The 19,105-nt window shown below is 50.8% G+C and overlaps 1 protein-coding gene across 4 annotated transcripts in view; it reads right to left on the bottom strand.

Annotated features, from left to right (window-relative positions):
- Window positions 1–19,105, bottom strand: part of hd (humpty dumpty) — a 305,418-nt gene that overhangs the window by 235,841 nt on the left and 50,472 nt on the right. For all 4 annotated transcript variants that reach the window (XM_069330781.1, XM_069330784.1, XM_069330783.1 and 1 more), the window contains exon 3: window positions 11,700–11,877. In XM_069330781.1, coding sequence (XP_069186882.1) covers window positions 11,700–11,877 — 178 coding nt within the window. The remainder of the gene's footprint in view (window positions 1–11,699; window positions 11,878–19,105) is intronic.

The following is a 19,105-nucleotide window of genomic DNA, read 5'->3' as shown; positions in this document are numbered from 1 at the left end:
AAGAATCCGAACCCGGCGAGCTGGGTAAGAACCATATCCCTGGCAAGCAGAATACACTGACTGGCTGGGAGCCCACACCAGCCAGTCGTCGAGGTAAGCCAGAATCCGAACCCCCTAACAGATGCAAACAGGTCACCACGACCCAGGATAAGGAGTGTGAACACCCGAGATGCCAGATTCAAGCCGAATGGAAGGCAACGAAAGCGGCAAGCTTGTTGCCCACGACAAAACCGAGCCAGTCCCTGAACCCCGGATGAATCGGAACGTGTCAATACGCGTCCTTGAGGTTCAGGGACTCCAACAAAAGCCGGACCAGAGGTCCAGAGACACCATCCAGGCACCCGGTGCCAAAAGCAGCTGGACCTGAGACAGACTGGTCATCCGAAAGGAGGAGCAAAAGACACAGGGATTCAGACTAGACAAGTCCAGTATGAATTGCAGATCCGCACAGTCCCGTTCGGAACTGAAAACAGGTGGGAAACCCACCTGAGGGACATTGTCAATTCGACCATAATCCAAGTGAACCCACTACCGGATGACCTGACAGAGCACAGAAGAGGCCTGCCCTGCCAACCCCGATCCCCCCGAAGGAGGAGGAGAGACCCAACGCCACCGCAGGCCGGAGGAAACGACCCGAAATGCCCACGAATCGTGGAACCAGGCGAGAGCAAACAGCACGAGCCTCTCCCCGATTGCCCTGTTAACGGGGCAACCCGCGAAAGGGCCAACAACCCTTACGAGAGCCTAACCAACTCTGAGAGCAATTGCTGCGCCGACCAGACGCCAATGGCTCCAGAGGAGGTGCCGGCCATGAAATCTGGCACTACTGGCTTACGACGACTGAAGGAACCTCGAGATCTCTTCTGAACAGGATCTCTATGGCCCCCCCCCCTCCCCGGAAAACCTACAAGTCCGACAAAGGCCATCAACTAGACGAAGCCGCCTGCTGAAAATGCACCTCCGCAGACTTCTGCAAACAGCAACTGGACAAAAAACCAGTGTTGAATGTAATGAAACGCCATTTTCTGGGTGAGACCCGGAGGCTCCCCGGAGCTTTACCGGCTGATATGCTAATGTCAGACTTTGGCATCAGTCATGTGTATGGAGTTCTAGGGCCTACCGGGGACCACGGCCAGAACCTGGCCCCCTCAGAGAGGCAAGGGGAGCAATGGCCTATAGAAACCCCCGTGTGGTTGGAAGCATTCTATGTCTGCCATCGACCGGGTCAAGCATCCAGAAAGGTAAGCATTCCAAAACAAACCCCTATTCTAGTGAAAATTGCTACCTAAAGCCGAACTAGTGGATAGAACTCTTCAACAGAAAACAAGGAAACTAGTATGACATCATATGTCACCACGCCGCTGTCTGCGCAGCTCCCCCCTCCCCGGGAGGGGGAAGGGGGAGCCCCAGACCTCCCACGCCGGCTATCCACCCATCAGTTCTGAGGCTGGATGTCAAAACACGCGAAAAACTGCCGACCGGAGGGAGGGAGGGTTGCCAGGGAGCCTCCGGGTCTCACCCAGAAAATGGCGTTTCATTACATTCAACGCTGGTTTTCTGGGGGGAGCCCCGTCGGCTCCCCGGAGCTAACTACCAACAGAGAAAGGTCAAAGGGACAGAACCGGGAGGAGGACACCACGCACCCCCCATGGAGGCGAGACAACCGGCAGCAAACGCCAACCCAAGGCGCCAAAGCCCCGAAAAGTCCCGAGAACAACACGAGAACCACGAGCAGCAAGGCCCCTGCACGAACACCAAAAATCCATGTCCGAAAGACCGCAAGGCCACATCGTCCAGAGGGCAGTGAGAGCAGCGAAGCCACGAACGCCACAGGCATGAGGGAAGAACACAGGCAGCTCAGCCGCAAGAACACGGCTGACCACCCGGGATACTATCACCCGCGAACCGAGAAGAACCGAACCGGATCAATGCCAAACGCGCTCCGGACCCAAACGCCGTGGCACGCAAACAACAGCGGAGGGCCGCCACTGAACACAAAAAACGACACACCCCCGGCTCGACCAACGAAGCACCAACAAACCCTGGACCCCTCCAGAACGCAGCAGCCCCACCCCGCGCCAGAAAAGATGGAGACTGCTGCCACCAAACAACCAAAACGCTAAAACCGAAGGAGCAAGAAAACTCAGCGACTCGACCCCCAGAGGCAAAGGCCAAAAGGAAAGAGCCGACGAAAAAACCAGCGTTGAATGTAATGAAACGCCATTTTCTGGGTGAGTCCCGGAGGCTCCCCGGAGCTATCCCAGGCTGATATGCTAATGTCAGACTTTGGCATCAGTCATGTGTATGCAGTTCTTAGGCCTACCGGGGACCACGGCCAGAACCGGGCCCCCTCAGAGAGGCAAGGGGAGCAATGGCCTATAGAAGCCCCCGTGTAGTTGGAAGCATTCTATGTCTGCCATCGACCGGAACAGGCACCCAGAAAGGTAAGCGCCCCAAAACAAACCCCTATTCTGGTTAAAATTGCTACCTAATACCGAACTAGTGGATAGAACTCCCCAACCGAAAACAAGCAAATTAGTGTGACGTCACACACTGCCGCGCCGCTGTCTGCGCAGCTCCCCCCTCCCCGGGAGGGGGAAGGGGGAGCCCCAGACCCCCCCGCGCCGGCTACCCACACCTCAGTTCTTGAGGCTGGATGTCAAAAACGCGAAAAACCGCCGACCGGAGGGAGGGAGGGATGCCGGGGAGCCTCCGGGACTCACCCAGAAAATGGCGTTTCATTACATTCAACGCTGGTTTTCTGGGGGGAGCCCCGTCGGCTCCCCGGAGCTAACTACCCACAGACAGAAAAAGAGGGACTTACCCGGGAGGCGGTCGTCGCTCACCCCTCAACTCGAAGCCGAGACAACTGGCTGCAACCGCCGACCCAAAGCAACACAGGCCCGACGAGGGCCAGGGACATTCACAAGGTAACGAGCAGCCAGGACCCTGTTCGACCGCCAAAATCCCCGCGCCCGAATATCAGACCAAGACATATTCCCAAAGACGGCAGCAAGAGCCGCGAACTTACGAACGTCATGGGCACGGGGATAGACCGCAGGCTGGCTAGACCTAATAACCCTGCGGACGACCTGAGAGACCCGAACCCGCGAACAGGGAAGAAGGGAAACCGGATCAACCCACAGCGCGTCCCCGGACACAGAAGCTGTGGCGCGCAAATAACGGCGAAGCGCCGCAACCGGACACAAAACATGATGCACCCCCGGCCTGACCAACCAAGCATCAACCACCCATGGACCCCTCCGGAACGCAGCAGTCTCATTCTTCGCCAGAAAAGAAGGAGACGGCTGCAAACGAACAAAACTATCACCACGACTCAAAGCACAGTGCAGTAGCGACACCGGAGCCAGAGCACACGACCATCGCCCATAGCATCAGCCTCATGAACTGAGGTGTGGGTAGCCGGCGCGGGGGGTCTGGGGCTCCCCCTTCCCCCTCCCGGGGAGGGGGGAGCTGCGCAGACAGCGGCGCGGCAGTGTGTGACGTCACACTAATTTGCTTGTTTTTGGTTGGGGAGTTCTATCCACTAGTTCGGTATTAGGTAGCAATTTTAACCAGAATAGGGGTTTGTTTTGGGGCGCTTACCTTTCTGGGTGCCTGTTCCGGTCGATGGCAGACATAGAATGCTTCCAACTACACGGGGGCTTCTATAGGCCATTGCTCCCCTTGCCTCTCTGAGGGGGCCCGGTTCTGGCCGTGGTCCCCGGTAGGCCTAAGAACTCCATACACATGACTGATGCCAAAGTCTGACATTAGCATATCAGCCTGGGATAGCTCCGGGGAGCCGACGGGGCTCCCCCCAGAAAACACACCGGAACCGAAGGGGCACTACCGAGGAGAAGACAGAGCACGCTGACCAGAGACCAGGATGGTGCAAGCGGCGCACGAACAGGCCGGAGGTGAAACGACGCACAAGACAGCTTACTAACGGTGCAGAAGCAACACCAAGACTGAAAGCAAGCTGAAGCGGCTCCGCCAGCGCCGCACGAAAAGAGGCGACAGTATGTAGCAAGACGACGGCCCCCAACGCCCACCAGAAAACCAAGCCGAGAGTAAACCAAGCTAACAAGAGTAACCACCTAAGAAGGGACAGGAAAAGGAAGGACCGCCAAAATACCCCATACTGCCGCCAAGAGAAACACGCAGGTGGGACACCTACCACGAAGCCACCCGACCACCAACCGGAGGCGAGACCGCGAGGCAGTACATAAGCAGTCCCGACAAGGCCCCTCCGAGCCCAGGAAAAGGCGGAGCCGCGGGAAGATCTCGGGCGCAACCACTGAAACCCAGGCGGCACAAGGAGATGGAACGTCTGCCGAAAAGAAAAACTCCCCAAAGCATGCAAGCCCGCCAGGAGTTCAGAAACGACGGGTCCGACGCGAGACATCGCAAGACCCTAAAAAAAAACCAACCGGCAGGGCAAGCTAGGAAACCAAAGAAGGCGGAAGGGTTGCCGCCAGAACAGTACCCGAACCAAGGGGTACGAACAACTGCAATAGACCGAGACAAAGAAGCACATCACAGGACACAGGCTGACAAACGCCTAAGAACATACGCAGAACACCCCTGCTGCAGAGGAGGCAGGAAGAAAGAGCAGAAGCACAAAAAACCCCAGGATAACAACCAGGGGTTTACAATCAGGCAGGGACAGAAAAAACCCATGCAATCCCCAGGCACAAAACGGCAGCAAAGTGCCACTCCACAACCGGACACAGAAACAAGGACACGCCACCGTGAAACACGGTACCAATGCACACTTGCAGCAGCAGCGACAGGCACCACTGCAACATGCAACATGTAAATAGCAACTCCCTTCTGCAAAGGCAGAGAACGGAGCAGGCAGACCCCAGACAGGGCCAACGGTGATACGACAAAACCCCGCAGGCCCAGAAACCTGCACCAGGCTACCGACGGCGGAGAAACCCCACTCGATACCTGCTGGATGAGGTACTGGGAGCTCTTTTACACCTCAAGCCCGGCCCAAGGCCAGGCTAGACCGGCCAGAGGGTGGCCCACCAGGCAGCTGCTAGGAGCAGTCCACCGGCCCATATACCCCCACAACCAGGACAGGCCGGAACTGCCATACGAAAACAGGGTAGTGAGCCCTGGAAGTCCACGGACGAACCAGCAAGAAGGCTTATGCTCGCAAGTAGGTCGTGTAACAAGCACAGACCTCTGATGGTAATACAGTGTTCCTTAAATGTGCCAATAGCACCACTGCACTCCACTGGTACTATCCCGCAAGTTCTACCAGATAGGCGGGACCCAAGAGCTAGAGCTCAAATCCTGCAAGCACAGCCAGGAGCCTTACCAGGTGAGTACAGAACCAACCCTACAACCCCCACACCTCACAACATTAAAAAAGGTGGGTCCCCTGAATGACTCTAGCATGGGTTGGAAATGCACATGAGGGGGACAGGAAGGGTTGAAAAAGGGACAGTCACTGGTGTGCGAACGGTCTCAGTCGTACAAAAATATACCTAAATAAAGACAGGTATATAAACAACTCCGCATCCAGCGCCCGGCCAAAAGATGCCAGACCGCATAAACTCACCTGGCGAACGGTGGCACGAATTTAACACGACTCAACCGTGCCCAGAAGAACCTGGGAGCACCGCCAGGTGAAGACGCCAGAGCTGGACCCTGCCAGACCCGCAGGAGAGCAGGGAGAGGCAAAGGAGGCGGTCCACACCCATGACACAAGGAAAACCGCGATGTCCTCCCCACAACTGGGAACCAGGACACCCCCGGAGCGAAGGGGCACATACCGCAGCTAGGGAGAAGAACGAGAGGCGAAGCACTGTAGCAAAAAGGGCGCAAAACACCAGCACTGAAACACCGCCCAGACCAAAACAAACTCCACGGCGCATGCGCATAACACGCTGCCCGAACCGCACACCCTCTCTGCGGGAAGGCGCCAGCCAGGACTTCTGCACGAGAAAAGTAGCCGAAAGAGGAAGCAGGAACAATAAAACCGGCCAAAGAAGCAAAGAGCCCAAAAAGGAACCAAACCGGGCGACAAGGAGCCCAACCGGGCGACAAGTAGCCCAACAGAGCTACAAGTAGCCCAACCGGCACAAGTAGCCCAACCGGGCCACAAGGAGCCCAAAACGGCGACAAGGACGAGGAGCCGACAGACGTTCCAATAATGCGGGAAGTAGCGAAAAACCTTCCCGTACCCTCGAAAACACAGAAGCCAACACTAGTCCCGAAGGCACACGAAGGCACAGGCGCACCCGAGATCAGAAGTCACGTAGAACCCCATCGAACGGGGAAACATGACGAAAATACCGTCCCAAAAAAGTGTGGGAGGAAACATCCACCCACAGGACGGAACCAACCGACTCAAAGGCCAAGGAACCGAGCCCGGGGAGGGGCCGACACCCAACAGCACGTACGGCGAGTGGGGAGGAAAGACCCCACTCCGCCTAACCACAAGCCCTGCCTAGAGTGGGATAAAAAAAAAACCACGGGGTCCAACGGGGCCAAGGCTCCCCAAGTCAGCCCCTCTCCAGCCCCACGAACCTACAAGACAGGCCCCGGGGCCGAGCCATTCCCCCAAAGCCCCGGCCGTACCAGAAAACCGGGGCAGCCGTGAAAACACTAAGGAAGGGAGCCCACTGGCAGACTCATACAACACGGCTGGAGGAACAGGCTCAAATGCCCCCATCACTACCCCGGAAGGGGAATTCCCCGAGACTGCCCGAGTCTCAACACCATCAAAAACCCCGCCCCGAACCTACAGACGGTAAGGAACAGGATGCAGGCAGGAAGGGTGATCCAGGGGAAAGACAAGGGGGCGTGGATGGAACCGAAGCAACCAACACCCCCAAGTCCCAAAACGAACTACAACGGGGCAGCCCCGGGGCTCCCGGGGAGGAAACCACGAGAACGTTGCCACCACCAAGGCTCAAGTACAACGCCCCTGCTGCCCGCACCCGCTTTGTCAGCACAACTGGGTAACCGAGCCACAACGAGCAACCAAACTCGCAGGACTCCGGGTCGAAGGTGTCACTGACCCCACAGGCAGCAGACGGAGGCAAAACAGAGAGTCACCCAGAGACAAAGGGTGAGAGCAACCCTCAAACTCGCTGGAAGCGAGGGGGGGGACTCTGGGGTCACATCCGGACCCGCGCACCCCCAGGGGTTTCCCAGGGTCCCGTGCGTTTACTATAAGAGGACACGTGCTCAGGTAATCCCAGGCAGGGTACTGCTAACCAGCGCCCAAAGCTACCAAACAACTTTCTAAGAGCTGAACCCCCGGGATGTGTACACTAAACCCCGCAAGAGGACAGCGTACCCAAGCGGAACAGAGCCAGCCGCCATGATTGGTAAAGACAAACTGCACAGTACCCTGCGCCCCACCAGTGCAAAAACTGCCCCTTACTCTAAGGTGAACAAGGGAGACAGAACACCCGAGCACACAAAGAGCGGCCGAAAACCAAGCAGTAAACGGCCAAGCAGGGGCAGGACCCAAGGAACTTGTGGAAGGTGGCCCTAAGCCCCAAGGGCAGTACTTACAGGGCACCTAGGGAAGGGAACCCTAAGGCGCATGCAGCCCGAGTACTGAAGAATCACTCCCGGCTCACGCACCACCTAGAAAACAGACACCACACTCTAGGTACAGTGCTGAAACAACCACTCGAGCCGGAGCACATAACCGGTGCCTATAGCATCAGCCGAAGACCTGATGGGTGGATAGCCGGCGTGGGAGGTCTGGGGCTCCCCCTTCCCCCTCCCGGGAAGGGGGGAGCTGCGCAGACAGCGGCGCGGTGACGTATGATGTCATAATAGTTTCCTTGTTTTCTGTTGAAGAGTTCTATCCACTAGTTCGGCTTTAGGTAGCAATTTTCACCAGAATAGGGGTTTGTTTTGGAATGCTTACCTTTCTGGATGCTTGACCCGGTCGATGGCAGACATAGAATGCTTCCAACCACATGGGGGTTTCTATAGGCCATTGCTCCCCTTGCCTCTCTGAGGGGGCCAGGTTCTGGCCGTGGTCCCCTGGTAGGCCCTAGAACTCCATACACATGACTGATGCCAAAGTCTGACATTAGCATATCAGCCGGTAAAGCTCCGGGGAGCCGACGGGGCTCCCTCCAGAAAAGGGGATGATAATCTAAGAGCTAGGGCCCCCAGACAATTTCCAAAATTTGGACTGAGCACCGCCTGTTAGCACACGAGGCGAGAAGCGAAAAACAGACACTGCCTCCCTCAGAAACAGCTCAGTACAACTTCACCAAAGCAGCCGGCACCTGAGCTGCTGAAGCAAGCCCACCGGACCCTAGCCCGGAACCCAGCTCCTCCACACCCAGCACGAGACAGTCCGAAGACAGCTCCAGTAGGGAAAAGAAGTGCAAGATCGAAGCCAAGTGCCCACGGCCACACAAATCCTCGGCCACCAGGGATACTGAAAGGGAGGGAACCTGCACGTGAAGCCGCACCTGGCCGACATCATAAGGAAGGACGGGAGCGAAGTAGCACACCTTGAGGTGCTCCAACTCACCCCCCAGGAAAACCTGAACGACCGTAGGCAACTCTCGCAATCAAGTGCACAGTCCGACAGGACGAATGCCAAACCCCCCACGAAGAAAAAGCAGTCTGCCAGTCAGGAAGACTCCAGCACCTTGTAACTCACGCAATAAGGAAAAGAGGAACAAGACTCAAAAAAATAAAAAGAAGGCTTCAATATCGAGGCGTAATCTGTGTCTCGCAGGAGGTAAGCCGCAAGGGGCCTCCCACACGTTCCTCGGTAGGATCCGGGAAGGCAAAAACCTCCAGAAGGAGGGAACCAAAGGGAACTCAGAACCGAACCTGGGGAGGAGTTGAATTCATAACAAAATCGTACAGGGAGGGGGATAGGAAAATTCCCTCCCCCTGTAACAACAAGCTCCGCATGCACCGAAGGTACCAAGCACCCAAGCAGGGCCCAGGCCCCCCAAGTCAACTACTCCCCAGCCCCGGAATCCTCCATGTCAGGACCCGGGGCCGAGCCCGTCCTCCAAACCCTCTGTCTTTGGAGAAAAAAGCAGAATCCACCGGAAAAGCAGGGATGAAGGGGGCCCGTTGGCGTGGCCCAAAAGCTCCAGCAGGAGGACCAGGCTTGAATGCCTCCGCCGCCAATCAACTGGCGGCTTCGGGGATTGCCCCTGGCGGGCAATTCCCGAAGCTGCCCGAGTCTCACTACCACTATAATTCAGCGGGGCAGCTGTGGGGCATCTGGAAAGGCAACCAACCTATCACGTTGCTGCAACTTAAACCACGCATGCAACGCTGAAGCTGCCTGCACCCAAATATCAGTCTCAGTGGACTGGGTGAGTTGGAGTACAAGTAAAGAACACCACTCGCAGGACTCCGTCCGGGTCATAGGTGTCACTGACCCCAACAGGCAGCAAGGCGGAGTCAGGCGGTGAGTGTCACCCTGAGACAGGAGGACAGAGCAACCTTCAAACTTGCACAAGGCGAGGTGGGACTCAGAGGTCTCCTACATTGGACCTCTGAGCCCCAATGGGGGTTTCCAGGGTCCTTAGGCATGACTGCTAAGGGAAGCCCAGGAGAGCTACTGCTAACCAGTTATCCTAGAACTATCAAGCAATCTAAGAGCTGAACCCCCTGCGACATGTGCAAGCACGGGGACCTAGAGGAGGGCAACCAAAAACCTACTAGTGGCTACCTACTGCCACACCAGGCAAAAGAAAACAAAAACAAAAGAAAAACCCTACAAAAGCACAATGTCTCCAGGTGAACAGAACCGGTCGCTTTGCGTATATCAGACAGCTGCACAGTACCTCGCGCCCCAGCCAGTGACGAAACTACCTCCTGCCCAAGGGAAAACAGGAGTAAAAACCACCCCAGCTGAACCTCCAAGGACGGGCAATCACCGAGCAGCGAAACCACACGGAGATAGCTGCTTCTGAACGGCTCATGGAAGATAACCTTGAAGCCGCAAAGGCAGTACTTACATGGCAGCTAGGGAAGGTAGCCCTAGGTGCATGCAGCCCCAGTACTCTTGTGTTACTCCTGACTCACACACCACCAATACAGAGCAACAACACCGCACTGCACAAAAAGTAGAGCCAGAGCGATCGACCATTCACCATCACAACAACCTTTGAACTGGGGAGAGTTGCCGGCATGGAGGTCTGGGACCCCCCTCCCATCCCCTCCCGGGGAGGGGGGGGGGGGTTGCGCAGACGGATGCACGGCGGTTGTGGTGACGTCATGTTTGTTTCCCAATTTTTGACTGGGGAGTTCTATTTGCTTTTTTGGCTTTCGGTTTGCAATTTTTTGGCCAGCAGTAGTTTGTTTGTTTTTAAATTCCTACCTTTCTGAGTGCCTGACCTGGTAGATGGCAGACAAAGATTGCTTCCAATTACACGAGGGGTGTCTTTAGTCCATTGCTCCTCGTGCCTTTCTTGAGGGGGGCCAGGTTCTGGCTATGGTCTTCGGTAGGCTTAGAACTCCTTCAATTGACTGTTGCTACGATCAGCCCGGTATAGCTCCGTGAAGCCAAAGGGGTTCTCCACAGAAAGGTCAGGATTCTGATAATAGCAGGACTGTTGTGATAATTAGCAGTGTGCGTAGTATGGTGGGAGGAGTAACGCTGAGGGAGGTAGTGTCTGCTGACTCTGTGTGGACACCTGTTATTGTCTGCACTCACCATACCAGCTTAAGTGGTTTCTTATGGTGAAACCAAATGTATATATGTGTAATTGTATATATAATGTGTGTGTGTACATAGTGAAATAACAGCAAAAGGAGTATGTTGGGAGGAGCCATTTTGGTGAAGGAGGTGGTGTCTTCTGCTGGCTGCTGTGTCTCTTGTCATTCAATTCTGTTGTGGCCACTAGGTTGTTTGGACACCTCACCAGCTTAGTTGTACAGGTATGGTGAACAAAACATTTAGATACCTATACATATAATGTGTGTGTGTATAGTGTAAAAACAGCACAAACAGTATAGTGGGAGTAGGAATGTTGGCGAGTGAGGGAGGGAGCATCACCTGACTGTGTAGCGACCTCAATTATTGTCTTCACTCACCATACCAGCTTAGTTGTACAGTTGGTTCACACATTTCATGATATAAATATATATCACACTACACACTATTGAATAATATTACTGCAAAACATAGAAAAAATCAGAAACAGTGAAATAATTAGGTTATAATATCTTTGTGGCAATTCCCACCAGACAGCTCGGGCAAAGCATTCCTTCTCCGACGCTAGCTCTGTCAACGCTGGTTTTTTGCCAGACTTCCTCGCCCTATTACGGCCAAAATATGATCCTTACTATTTTTTTATTATTTTTCCCGTGATCAGGGAACACAAAAGAACACTTTTATAAGACAAAAATTCAATTTGTATTTTTTTTATTTCTTGTGCCTGGGCGTGTTGCAGACTACAAACGCAAGAGCAGCCCAGGGGTTAAGCATGTCAGGTAGCCAGGTGTGTAGCTAAGGGCAGTTATAGAGGGACCCACCAGTAAGAGGCGTTTATTACATTCAACCCATTTATCAGCACATATGAGGTGACAATTTTAATGATAGCCATATTTAAGGGTTAAATAGCAAAGTTAATAATTTAATAAAAGTATTGGAATGTTATGACAAAAATATTTTGAAGAAAATTTGAAGTAACAATTATTTTGAATTACAGTATATTGTTTTAATCACTTACTTTATCAATATCTTCAGCCTCGAGCTCTATCTTAATAAGATTTGAAAAGCTGTAGTTCTGTCGTAAATTATTTTTGTTGGTAGCTGCTGTAGGGTTAAGCAGTTGGAAGAGCGTCATATCACTTGTACATTCTAAATCGTTGTCTTCCTCTGTTTTCAGCCGTTTATTGGGAGAGTGTCTGTTTAGGGCGATCATTAATTAGTTATATAAACATATTCAATTTAGATTTCATAGACATTTAATAATCCTTTTTTAACAATACCAGAAACTATGAGATACAATTTTTTTCTTTAAATGTAGATGAATATCTCCAGTGCAAGTCACTCAGCTTCTAACTTAACCACGGTGCTGCACTGAGTTTATTGTGAAATTCCCCTGTGCGCACGAAATAAAGTATTCCCCAAAAATTCTTTTTTCTTCGTAAAATGATCAATTCCCTTCCCTGAACATGTCTATGTAAAAATAAATACCAAATTCCACTTACTTTGGCTGTGGGGACATGGACAAGGTGCCCTCTGATGTCATCAGGGCTGGTCGCCTGTACATGAATCGCCCAGACACGGTCGCGCGGGCCATTCAAGCACCAGGTGTTGTCACAAATGCATTTTCAATTATTTGTTCTGTGTATTTCCAATGTGGTTTTATTTGTTTTTATCGTATATGATGCATATTTGTGTCCTTTACAGTATGTATACAGTAGAACGTACATAATGTTCCATGGAACTGTGATACATGTGTCAGTAATGTGTCCACAATAAATGTTTATTGTCGCAATATTACTTGTTAAAAAATCACTAAAATTACAAAATGTACAGTTTCACACACTACACAGTAACACACTTCATTACACACTCAGTACTTCGGATGTGAGTAATAATCAATGAAGTAGTCCATGGTACACAGCGCGACTTTGCTCTCGTTGCACCAGGTACAGATAGATTTTCGCTTCCTGTTTCTCCTGTTCTGTGTGCTTGCAAATAACACACTCGCGTACACCCTTGGCATTAGTACCTGTAATGGTATACCTGGTTACCTGGTTGATGAGGTTCTGGGAGTTCTTCTACTCCCCAAGCCCGGCCCGAGGCCAGGCTGGACTTGTGAGAGTTTGGTCCACTAGGCTGCTGCTTGGAGCGGCCCGCAGGCCCACATACCCACCCACCACAGCCCGGTTGGTCCGGCACTCCTTGGAGGAATAAACCTAGTTTCCTCTTGAAGATGTCCACGGTTGTTCCGGCAATATTTCTTATGCTTGCTGGGAGGACGTTGAACAACCGCAGACCTCTGATGTTTATAGTGTTCTCTGATTGTGCCTATGGCACCTCTGCTCTTCACTGGTTCTATTCTGCATTTTCTTCCATATCGTTCACTCCAGTACGTTGTTATTTTACTGTGTAGATTTGGTACTTGGCCCTCCAGTATCTTCCAGGTGTATATTATTTGATATCTCTCTCGTCTTCTTTCTAGTGAGTACATTTGGAGGGCTTTGAGACGATCCCAATAATTTAGGTGCTTTATTGCGTCTATGCGTGCCGTATATGTTCTCTGTATTCCCTCTATTTCAGCAATCTCTCCTGCTCTGAAGGGGGAAGTGAGTACTGAGCAGTACTCAAGGCGGGACAACACAAGTGACTTGAAGAGTACAACCATTGTGATGGGATCCCTGGATTTGAAAGTTCTCGTAATCCATCCTATCATTTTTCTGGCTGTCGCAATATTTGCTTGGTTATGCTCCTTAAACGTTAGGTCGTCAGAAATTATTATTCCCAAATCCTTTACATGCTGTTTTCCTACTATGGGTACATTTGATTGTGTTTTGTACTCTGTATTATGTTTAAGGTCCTCATTTTTACCATACCTGAGTACCTGGAATTTATCACTGTTAAACATCATGTTATTTTCTGATGCTCCGTCAAAAACTTTATTAATATCAGCTTGAAGTTTTTCAGTGTCTTCAGCCGAGATAATTTTCATACTGATTTTTGTGTCGTCTGCAAAGGATGATACGAAGCTGTGACTTGTATTTTTGTCTATATCTGATATGAGAATAAGGAAAAGCAGCGGTACAAGGACTGTACCCTGAGGTACAGAGCTTTTAACTGCACTTGGACTAGATTTTATATGGTTGACCGTTACTCGCTGAGTCCTGTTTGACAGAAAACTGAGTATCCAGCGTCCTACTTTACCGATTATTCCCATTGACTTCATTTTGTGTGCTATCACGCCATGGTCACATTTATCGAAAGCCTTTGCGAAATCCGTGTATATCACATCAGCATTCTGTTTTTCTTCTAATGCCTCAGTGACTTTGTCGTAGTGCTCATGTCGGTATGTAGCCAAACTTGTTAAACGTAAGGTAGTATTGAAAAGATTACAGGAAAAGATCAATTTGTAAGGTGGATGTGAAAAGATCTCTTTGTAAGGTCCCACACAGGAAGAGATTCAGCCAGCCTCAAAGAGTGTCTGTCAGTCAAGAAGAGATTCAGCTATTCTTGAAAATATCTATGGAAAACACCAGCATGAAAGCCGCTAACACTGTTCATCTATGCTACTTGTATCAGATGCATCATCACTGAATGCAGAAAACGATTCATCTATGTATCATCTAAATAAATTGGAGATTGGCAAGGGTGGCGCTCAGAGCTGCTCAGAGCTACAACTGGATACGCTCACTGTATCATCATCATAGGTGCTGTATCACTTGCATCCGACCTTTGTGTTAGGTCCTTATTACACCTAGCTTCACCAATATTATGACCCTTATGTTCTTCAAACAATAAGATTTGAATTTCACCGACAGAGCGCAATCTTTCAACACCGCGTCAGACAGGTGTTTGGGAGCCAGAGGCTCGTGCGTGACCCATGGTTGCTCACTCAGTACTAACCCCATCCAGCAGCCCTAGGGCATTCTGGGAATTTTTTCAAGATGGCTGCCTCTCTCTGGAGATCCTAAGAGTCCATTTCGTACACAACCAACCTCACACACATTTAGAATAGGTACGAAAATATCAAAAAGAGTTGTCTCGGTTGGTGCAGTTTCCCGCCGACCGAGAATACTCGGTTGGCGCAGTTAAGTGGTTAAAGAATGGCCTTCTCTCCCATTGAATAAACAGGTCAACATCTTGTTTCAGTGCCATGGGGATTATTTTAACCCATCCCTGTAGCATAATACTTTGACAAAAAAGATGCTAGAGAAGACTATCCACCCAAGGAGAAAAAATTCAAGCACTACTCCGCATTATAGATTGCCAGAGACTGTTTAATTACCATCGGAATAAGCCAGCTCACCTCGCATCTCTCATCACCAAAACCCCAGACAGTATAAAGAAATCAGTGTTGAATGTATGAAATGTCAATTTCTGGAAGATTCCAGTTGATCCCTAAAGCAACTATCACCGAGAGCGTGCCAACTACTATGTCACATCAGTCGCAGAGTTCTATTTGGCCTACCAGGAACCAGCACCAGGACCTAGGCCCTTCACAGGAATTGGGTCCTGGACTAAAAAGTCCAGGAATTGTTGCCTTTATTTATTTATTATGCCACCACTAGGGAAGGCACCCAGAAAGACACAGAAACAAAACACACTACTGCTGGCTTTAGAAAAGGCAAAACCCTTGAAAACTGCCAACAAGAGGGTGTTAGGGAGCCATTGGAGTTCACTCAGAAATTGGGGTTTAATTACATTCAATGCAGGTTTTCTAGGGGTAGCCCCTTGTGGCTCCCTGGAGGTATCTATCCACAGAGAAGAAAACAACAGGGCATGAACCAGGAAGGAAGGAGGAAGCACTGCATAATTACAATCAATAAGAAATACTAGGCCATGAGACCAACCCAAAGTCACATAAGCGTCGAGGTCCTAGCACATTACACTTAGGTAATTACACTTAGGTTGTAACACGGGTAGGGTTTCTCTACTTATCTTTCCTTCTATTCCCCCTCTACCCGTATTCTTACTCTTTATATCTCTACAAGGGACTCCAAAACTTTTACCAAAGCCAACTCCATGCCACGTGGTCCTAAGACGATTGACCGACTTAGGATTCTACAACCAGTATGACGTGACCTAGGCTTCGAGCAAAAACCCTAGAGTCGCCTCTGCCGCCACCACCAGACCAGTAACACTGAGCAATGATCGAGGTCTGGATCGATCATGCTAATTAATCAACCTTGGGGCTTGATCCCCACTATAACCGATGACCTTGAGAGTTCTTAAGTGTGGAATTAATTACACGGGAATGATGAATTCTGATTCGATGTTAGAATCGACGCCCAATCCAACTCTGCCTCATGTGGACCACGTGACCAGGACAATTTCACATACTGTGCATATAACAAATACATGGAAATAATAAAAATGCAAAATATTAACTAATTAATTTATTATAAGAAAAACTAAAACAAAATCTAAATATGTTCACTCCCTGTCACTTTAACACTCCCTACTTGACCTGAATGCAATGAGTTGACTATCCCTATAAATTACAATAGCAACTATACCTCTATGTTTTACCAGCTAAAGATGTTGGGGTGGTCTTGGGGGAGAGGTAAGATGGGTTGACCTCCCCCAGTTGATCTTGAGTTCACACTGATCTCTCCCTCGTCTGGTCTACCCCAGACTAGAGCATTGTATCCTTCCGCATAGTCTAAGTTTTACCAAGTTACTTAGCCAGGTTTAAGTTATAACAATTAACCTCTGTTGTACTTAATTGATCCAGACTGGTTGAATTATTTTACTGAAATTAAATTACACAAGCATCTAACGGCAGAGCTGTTCCCGATCCCCAAAATGGTTAATTGAACTTTGAGAAATAGTGGACATCGTCAACTCTGATGACCTATGACCGCCGGTCACTGGCGCCTTACAACTTAGATCCGATTCGTGTCGTCACTGATGGTGACTTAACTCAATAATTAGAATACTCTTGGTACTATAACCAGGAATATTATACAATACAATTTTAATACAAAATGAATAAAGGCTAATTTCTCTAAATTACTGAATACTATAGGATGATTCATTATACGCAGCTATGAACAAGGCGTCGATTATTTTCACCGCGGATTCCCCTGGGGGTCAGGACCCGGGTCACCACGCGGCTCAGCTTCCCATTCTCTTTTGTCGATAAACCACTCTGGATAATTCTTGCAACCAGCCTAGTTTGTTACAAGGTAATTACATGAAAAAGATACCAGGGCCACCAGAACTCTGTTCAACGATTAAAAAACCCCATGCCCAAGACATACGAGCCTTGGACCAAGGAGACCAGATGGACCCACAAAGCACCCACCAAGAAATAAACAGAGACGCAAAAGAAGTGGCGCATAGCCGCTACCAGACACAGCACCTAATCCACTCCCGGCAAACCAAAACCCACAGGACCTCTCCAGAAGCCAACCCACTCAGTCTTTGCCAGCAAAGGAGGAGCCAGCTGATGATGAACAAACTGTTCACCAGGGCCAAACAAGCAACACCCCTGCCCTGGAGGAGTGCATAAAGCCCTAGAACCAGAGGCTAGGGAAAGCAAAAACAGAGACGAAGAAACAATTCCAGACCTAACGAGACACTGAACAAGGAGAAGAAAGAATCAAGAGGACATGGACAAAAGACAAGCAGGGTCAGATGGCACACGAGCAGACCGGAGGCAAAATAAGGCACGAGAAAACCTGCGAGACGGAGCCAAGGAAGAATCAAATCCAAATGGAAGCAGCAGGGGCTCTGCCAGCACCACAGAATAAATGGAAGCAGCAGAACACTTTACATTTAAAGAATGTCATACAGTACTTGCCATCGACCAAGGAGTGCACCCAGAAAGATAGGCGAAACAAAACAGACCATAAGCTGGTGAAAACTGCTACCTACATTCAGAGCAAAATAACTCCCCCCAAAATATAAACCAACAAGCAAGACGTCATCCAACTAACATCCCCGCTCGTTGGCACCAAACCCCCCACCCCCCACCCCAATGGGGGAGGGGTAGCCAGCTCAGGAGAGCCAGCGGCTCACCCCTTAATGATGAAACCACCGACTGGAGAGAGGGAGGGGTGTCAGAGAGCCTCCAGGGCTCGCCCAGAACATTGCATTTCATTACATTCAACGCTGTTTTTCTGTGGGGAGCTCCATCAGCTCCCTGAAGCTAACTACCCACATATTAGTAAAAGAGGGACTTACCTGGGAAGTGGCAGCACTGCAGGTCTCAAGATGAAGAAGAAACACATTGCCGCGACAGACGCCCCAACGCAACACAAGGCCAGAAAGGGCCTGGAACGTTCATGAGATACCTGGCAGCCAGAACCCTGGCTGTTTGACCTCCAAAACCCCTGCGCCCAATTGTCGATGCAAGACATATTACCAAAGACCGCAACCAGAGCTGCATACTTACTCACATCATGGAGCACAAGATAGACCACAGGCTGGCTAGAGAAGAGAGATAGGAGAGCACTCTGTCTAAAGACCAGGACTGGCTCAAGCAGTGCATGAGCAGGCCGGAGGTGAAACAATGCACGAGACAGCTTTCGAAACGGCGCAGAAGCAACATCTATACTGAGAGCAAGCTGAAGCGGCTTCGCCAGCGCCACACAATACGAGGCGACAGCATTTGGCATAAGCCTAGTGGACCACACTCTCATAAAGTCATGTCTGGCCTCAGACCGGGCTTGGGGGGTAGAAGAACTCCCAGAACCCCATCAAGCAGCTATCAAGCAGATATAAGATGACAGTCCTGGAACAACCACGAGAGAAAGGACAACACCACCCGAACCGAAAGCAAAGTACAACAACGAAGAGTCAAAAAGGAACGGAAGAACCGCCAAGAAACTTCATACTGCCGCCAAGACGAAGCCCGCAGGTGGGACACCATCAATGAGGGCCTCCTAAAAGGTCACCATCTGTTTGAGGTCACCATACAGATGGTGATAAACTCGAGTCGAAAATACCAAACGCGAAGACTCGAGGAGAACAGTGAACCAGTCTCGTAACTGACTAGGTCGATCTTCTGAAAGAGGCAGAGCCTATGGAAAAACTTCCGGGTTTGGACACCAGGCAAGCAACACCTGAAACCACGACTGGGCCGGCCACCACAGGGCCAAGAAGACTACCGCCCTTGGTAAGTCTCCAAGCGAGCCAAAACCTGGAGCAACGGCTGAACCGGGGAAAATAGGTACAGGAACCCCCCACCTCGACCAGTCCTGCCAGAAGGTGTCGATCCCAACTGCCTCATGGTCAAGGAAGGGCGCCACATATATCAGATGACGCCACGATCACGCCGATGCGAAGAGAGCCACCTCCGGGCGCCTGAACGTCTGGCAGAGCCAACTGAATGAGTCGGCATCGACCGTCCATTCCATAGACAGGGGAACGAACCAGGACAGGCCGGTCACCAGGACGTTGGACACCCCTCAGATGTGAACC

Source organism: Procambarus clarkii, chromosome 24, assembly GCF_040958095.1.
Source record: "Procambarus clarkii isolate CNS0578487 chromosome 24, FALCON_Pclarkii_2.0, whole genome shotgun sequence".
Taxonomy (NCBI): domain Eukaryota; kingdom Metazoa; phylum Arthropoda; class Malacostraca; order Decapoda; family Cambaridae; genus Procambarus; species Procambarus clarkii.
The sequence above is the reverse complement of the archived record's forward strand: the minus strand, read 5'-3'. Positions and strand labels throughout refer to the sequence as shown.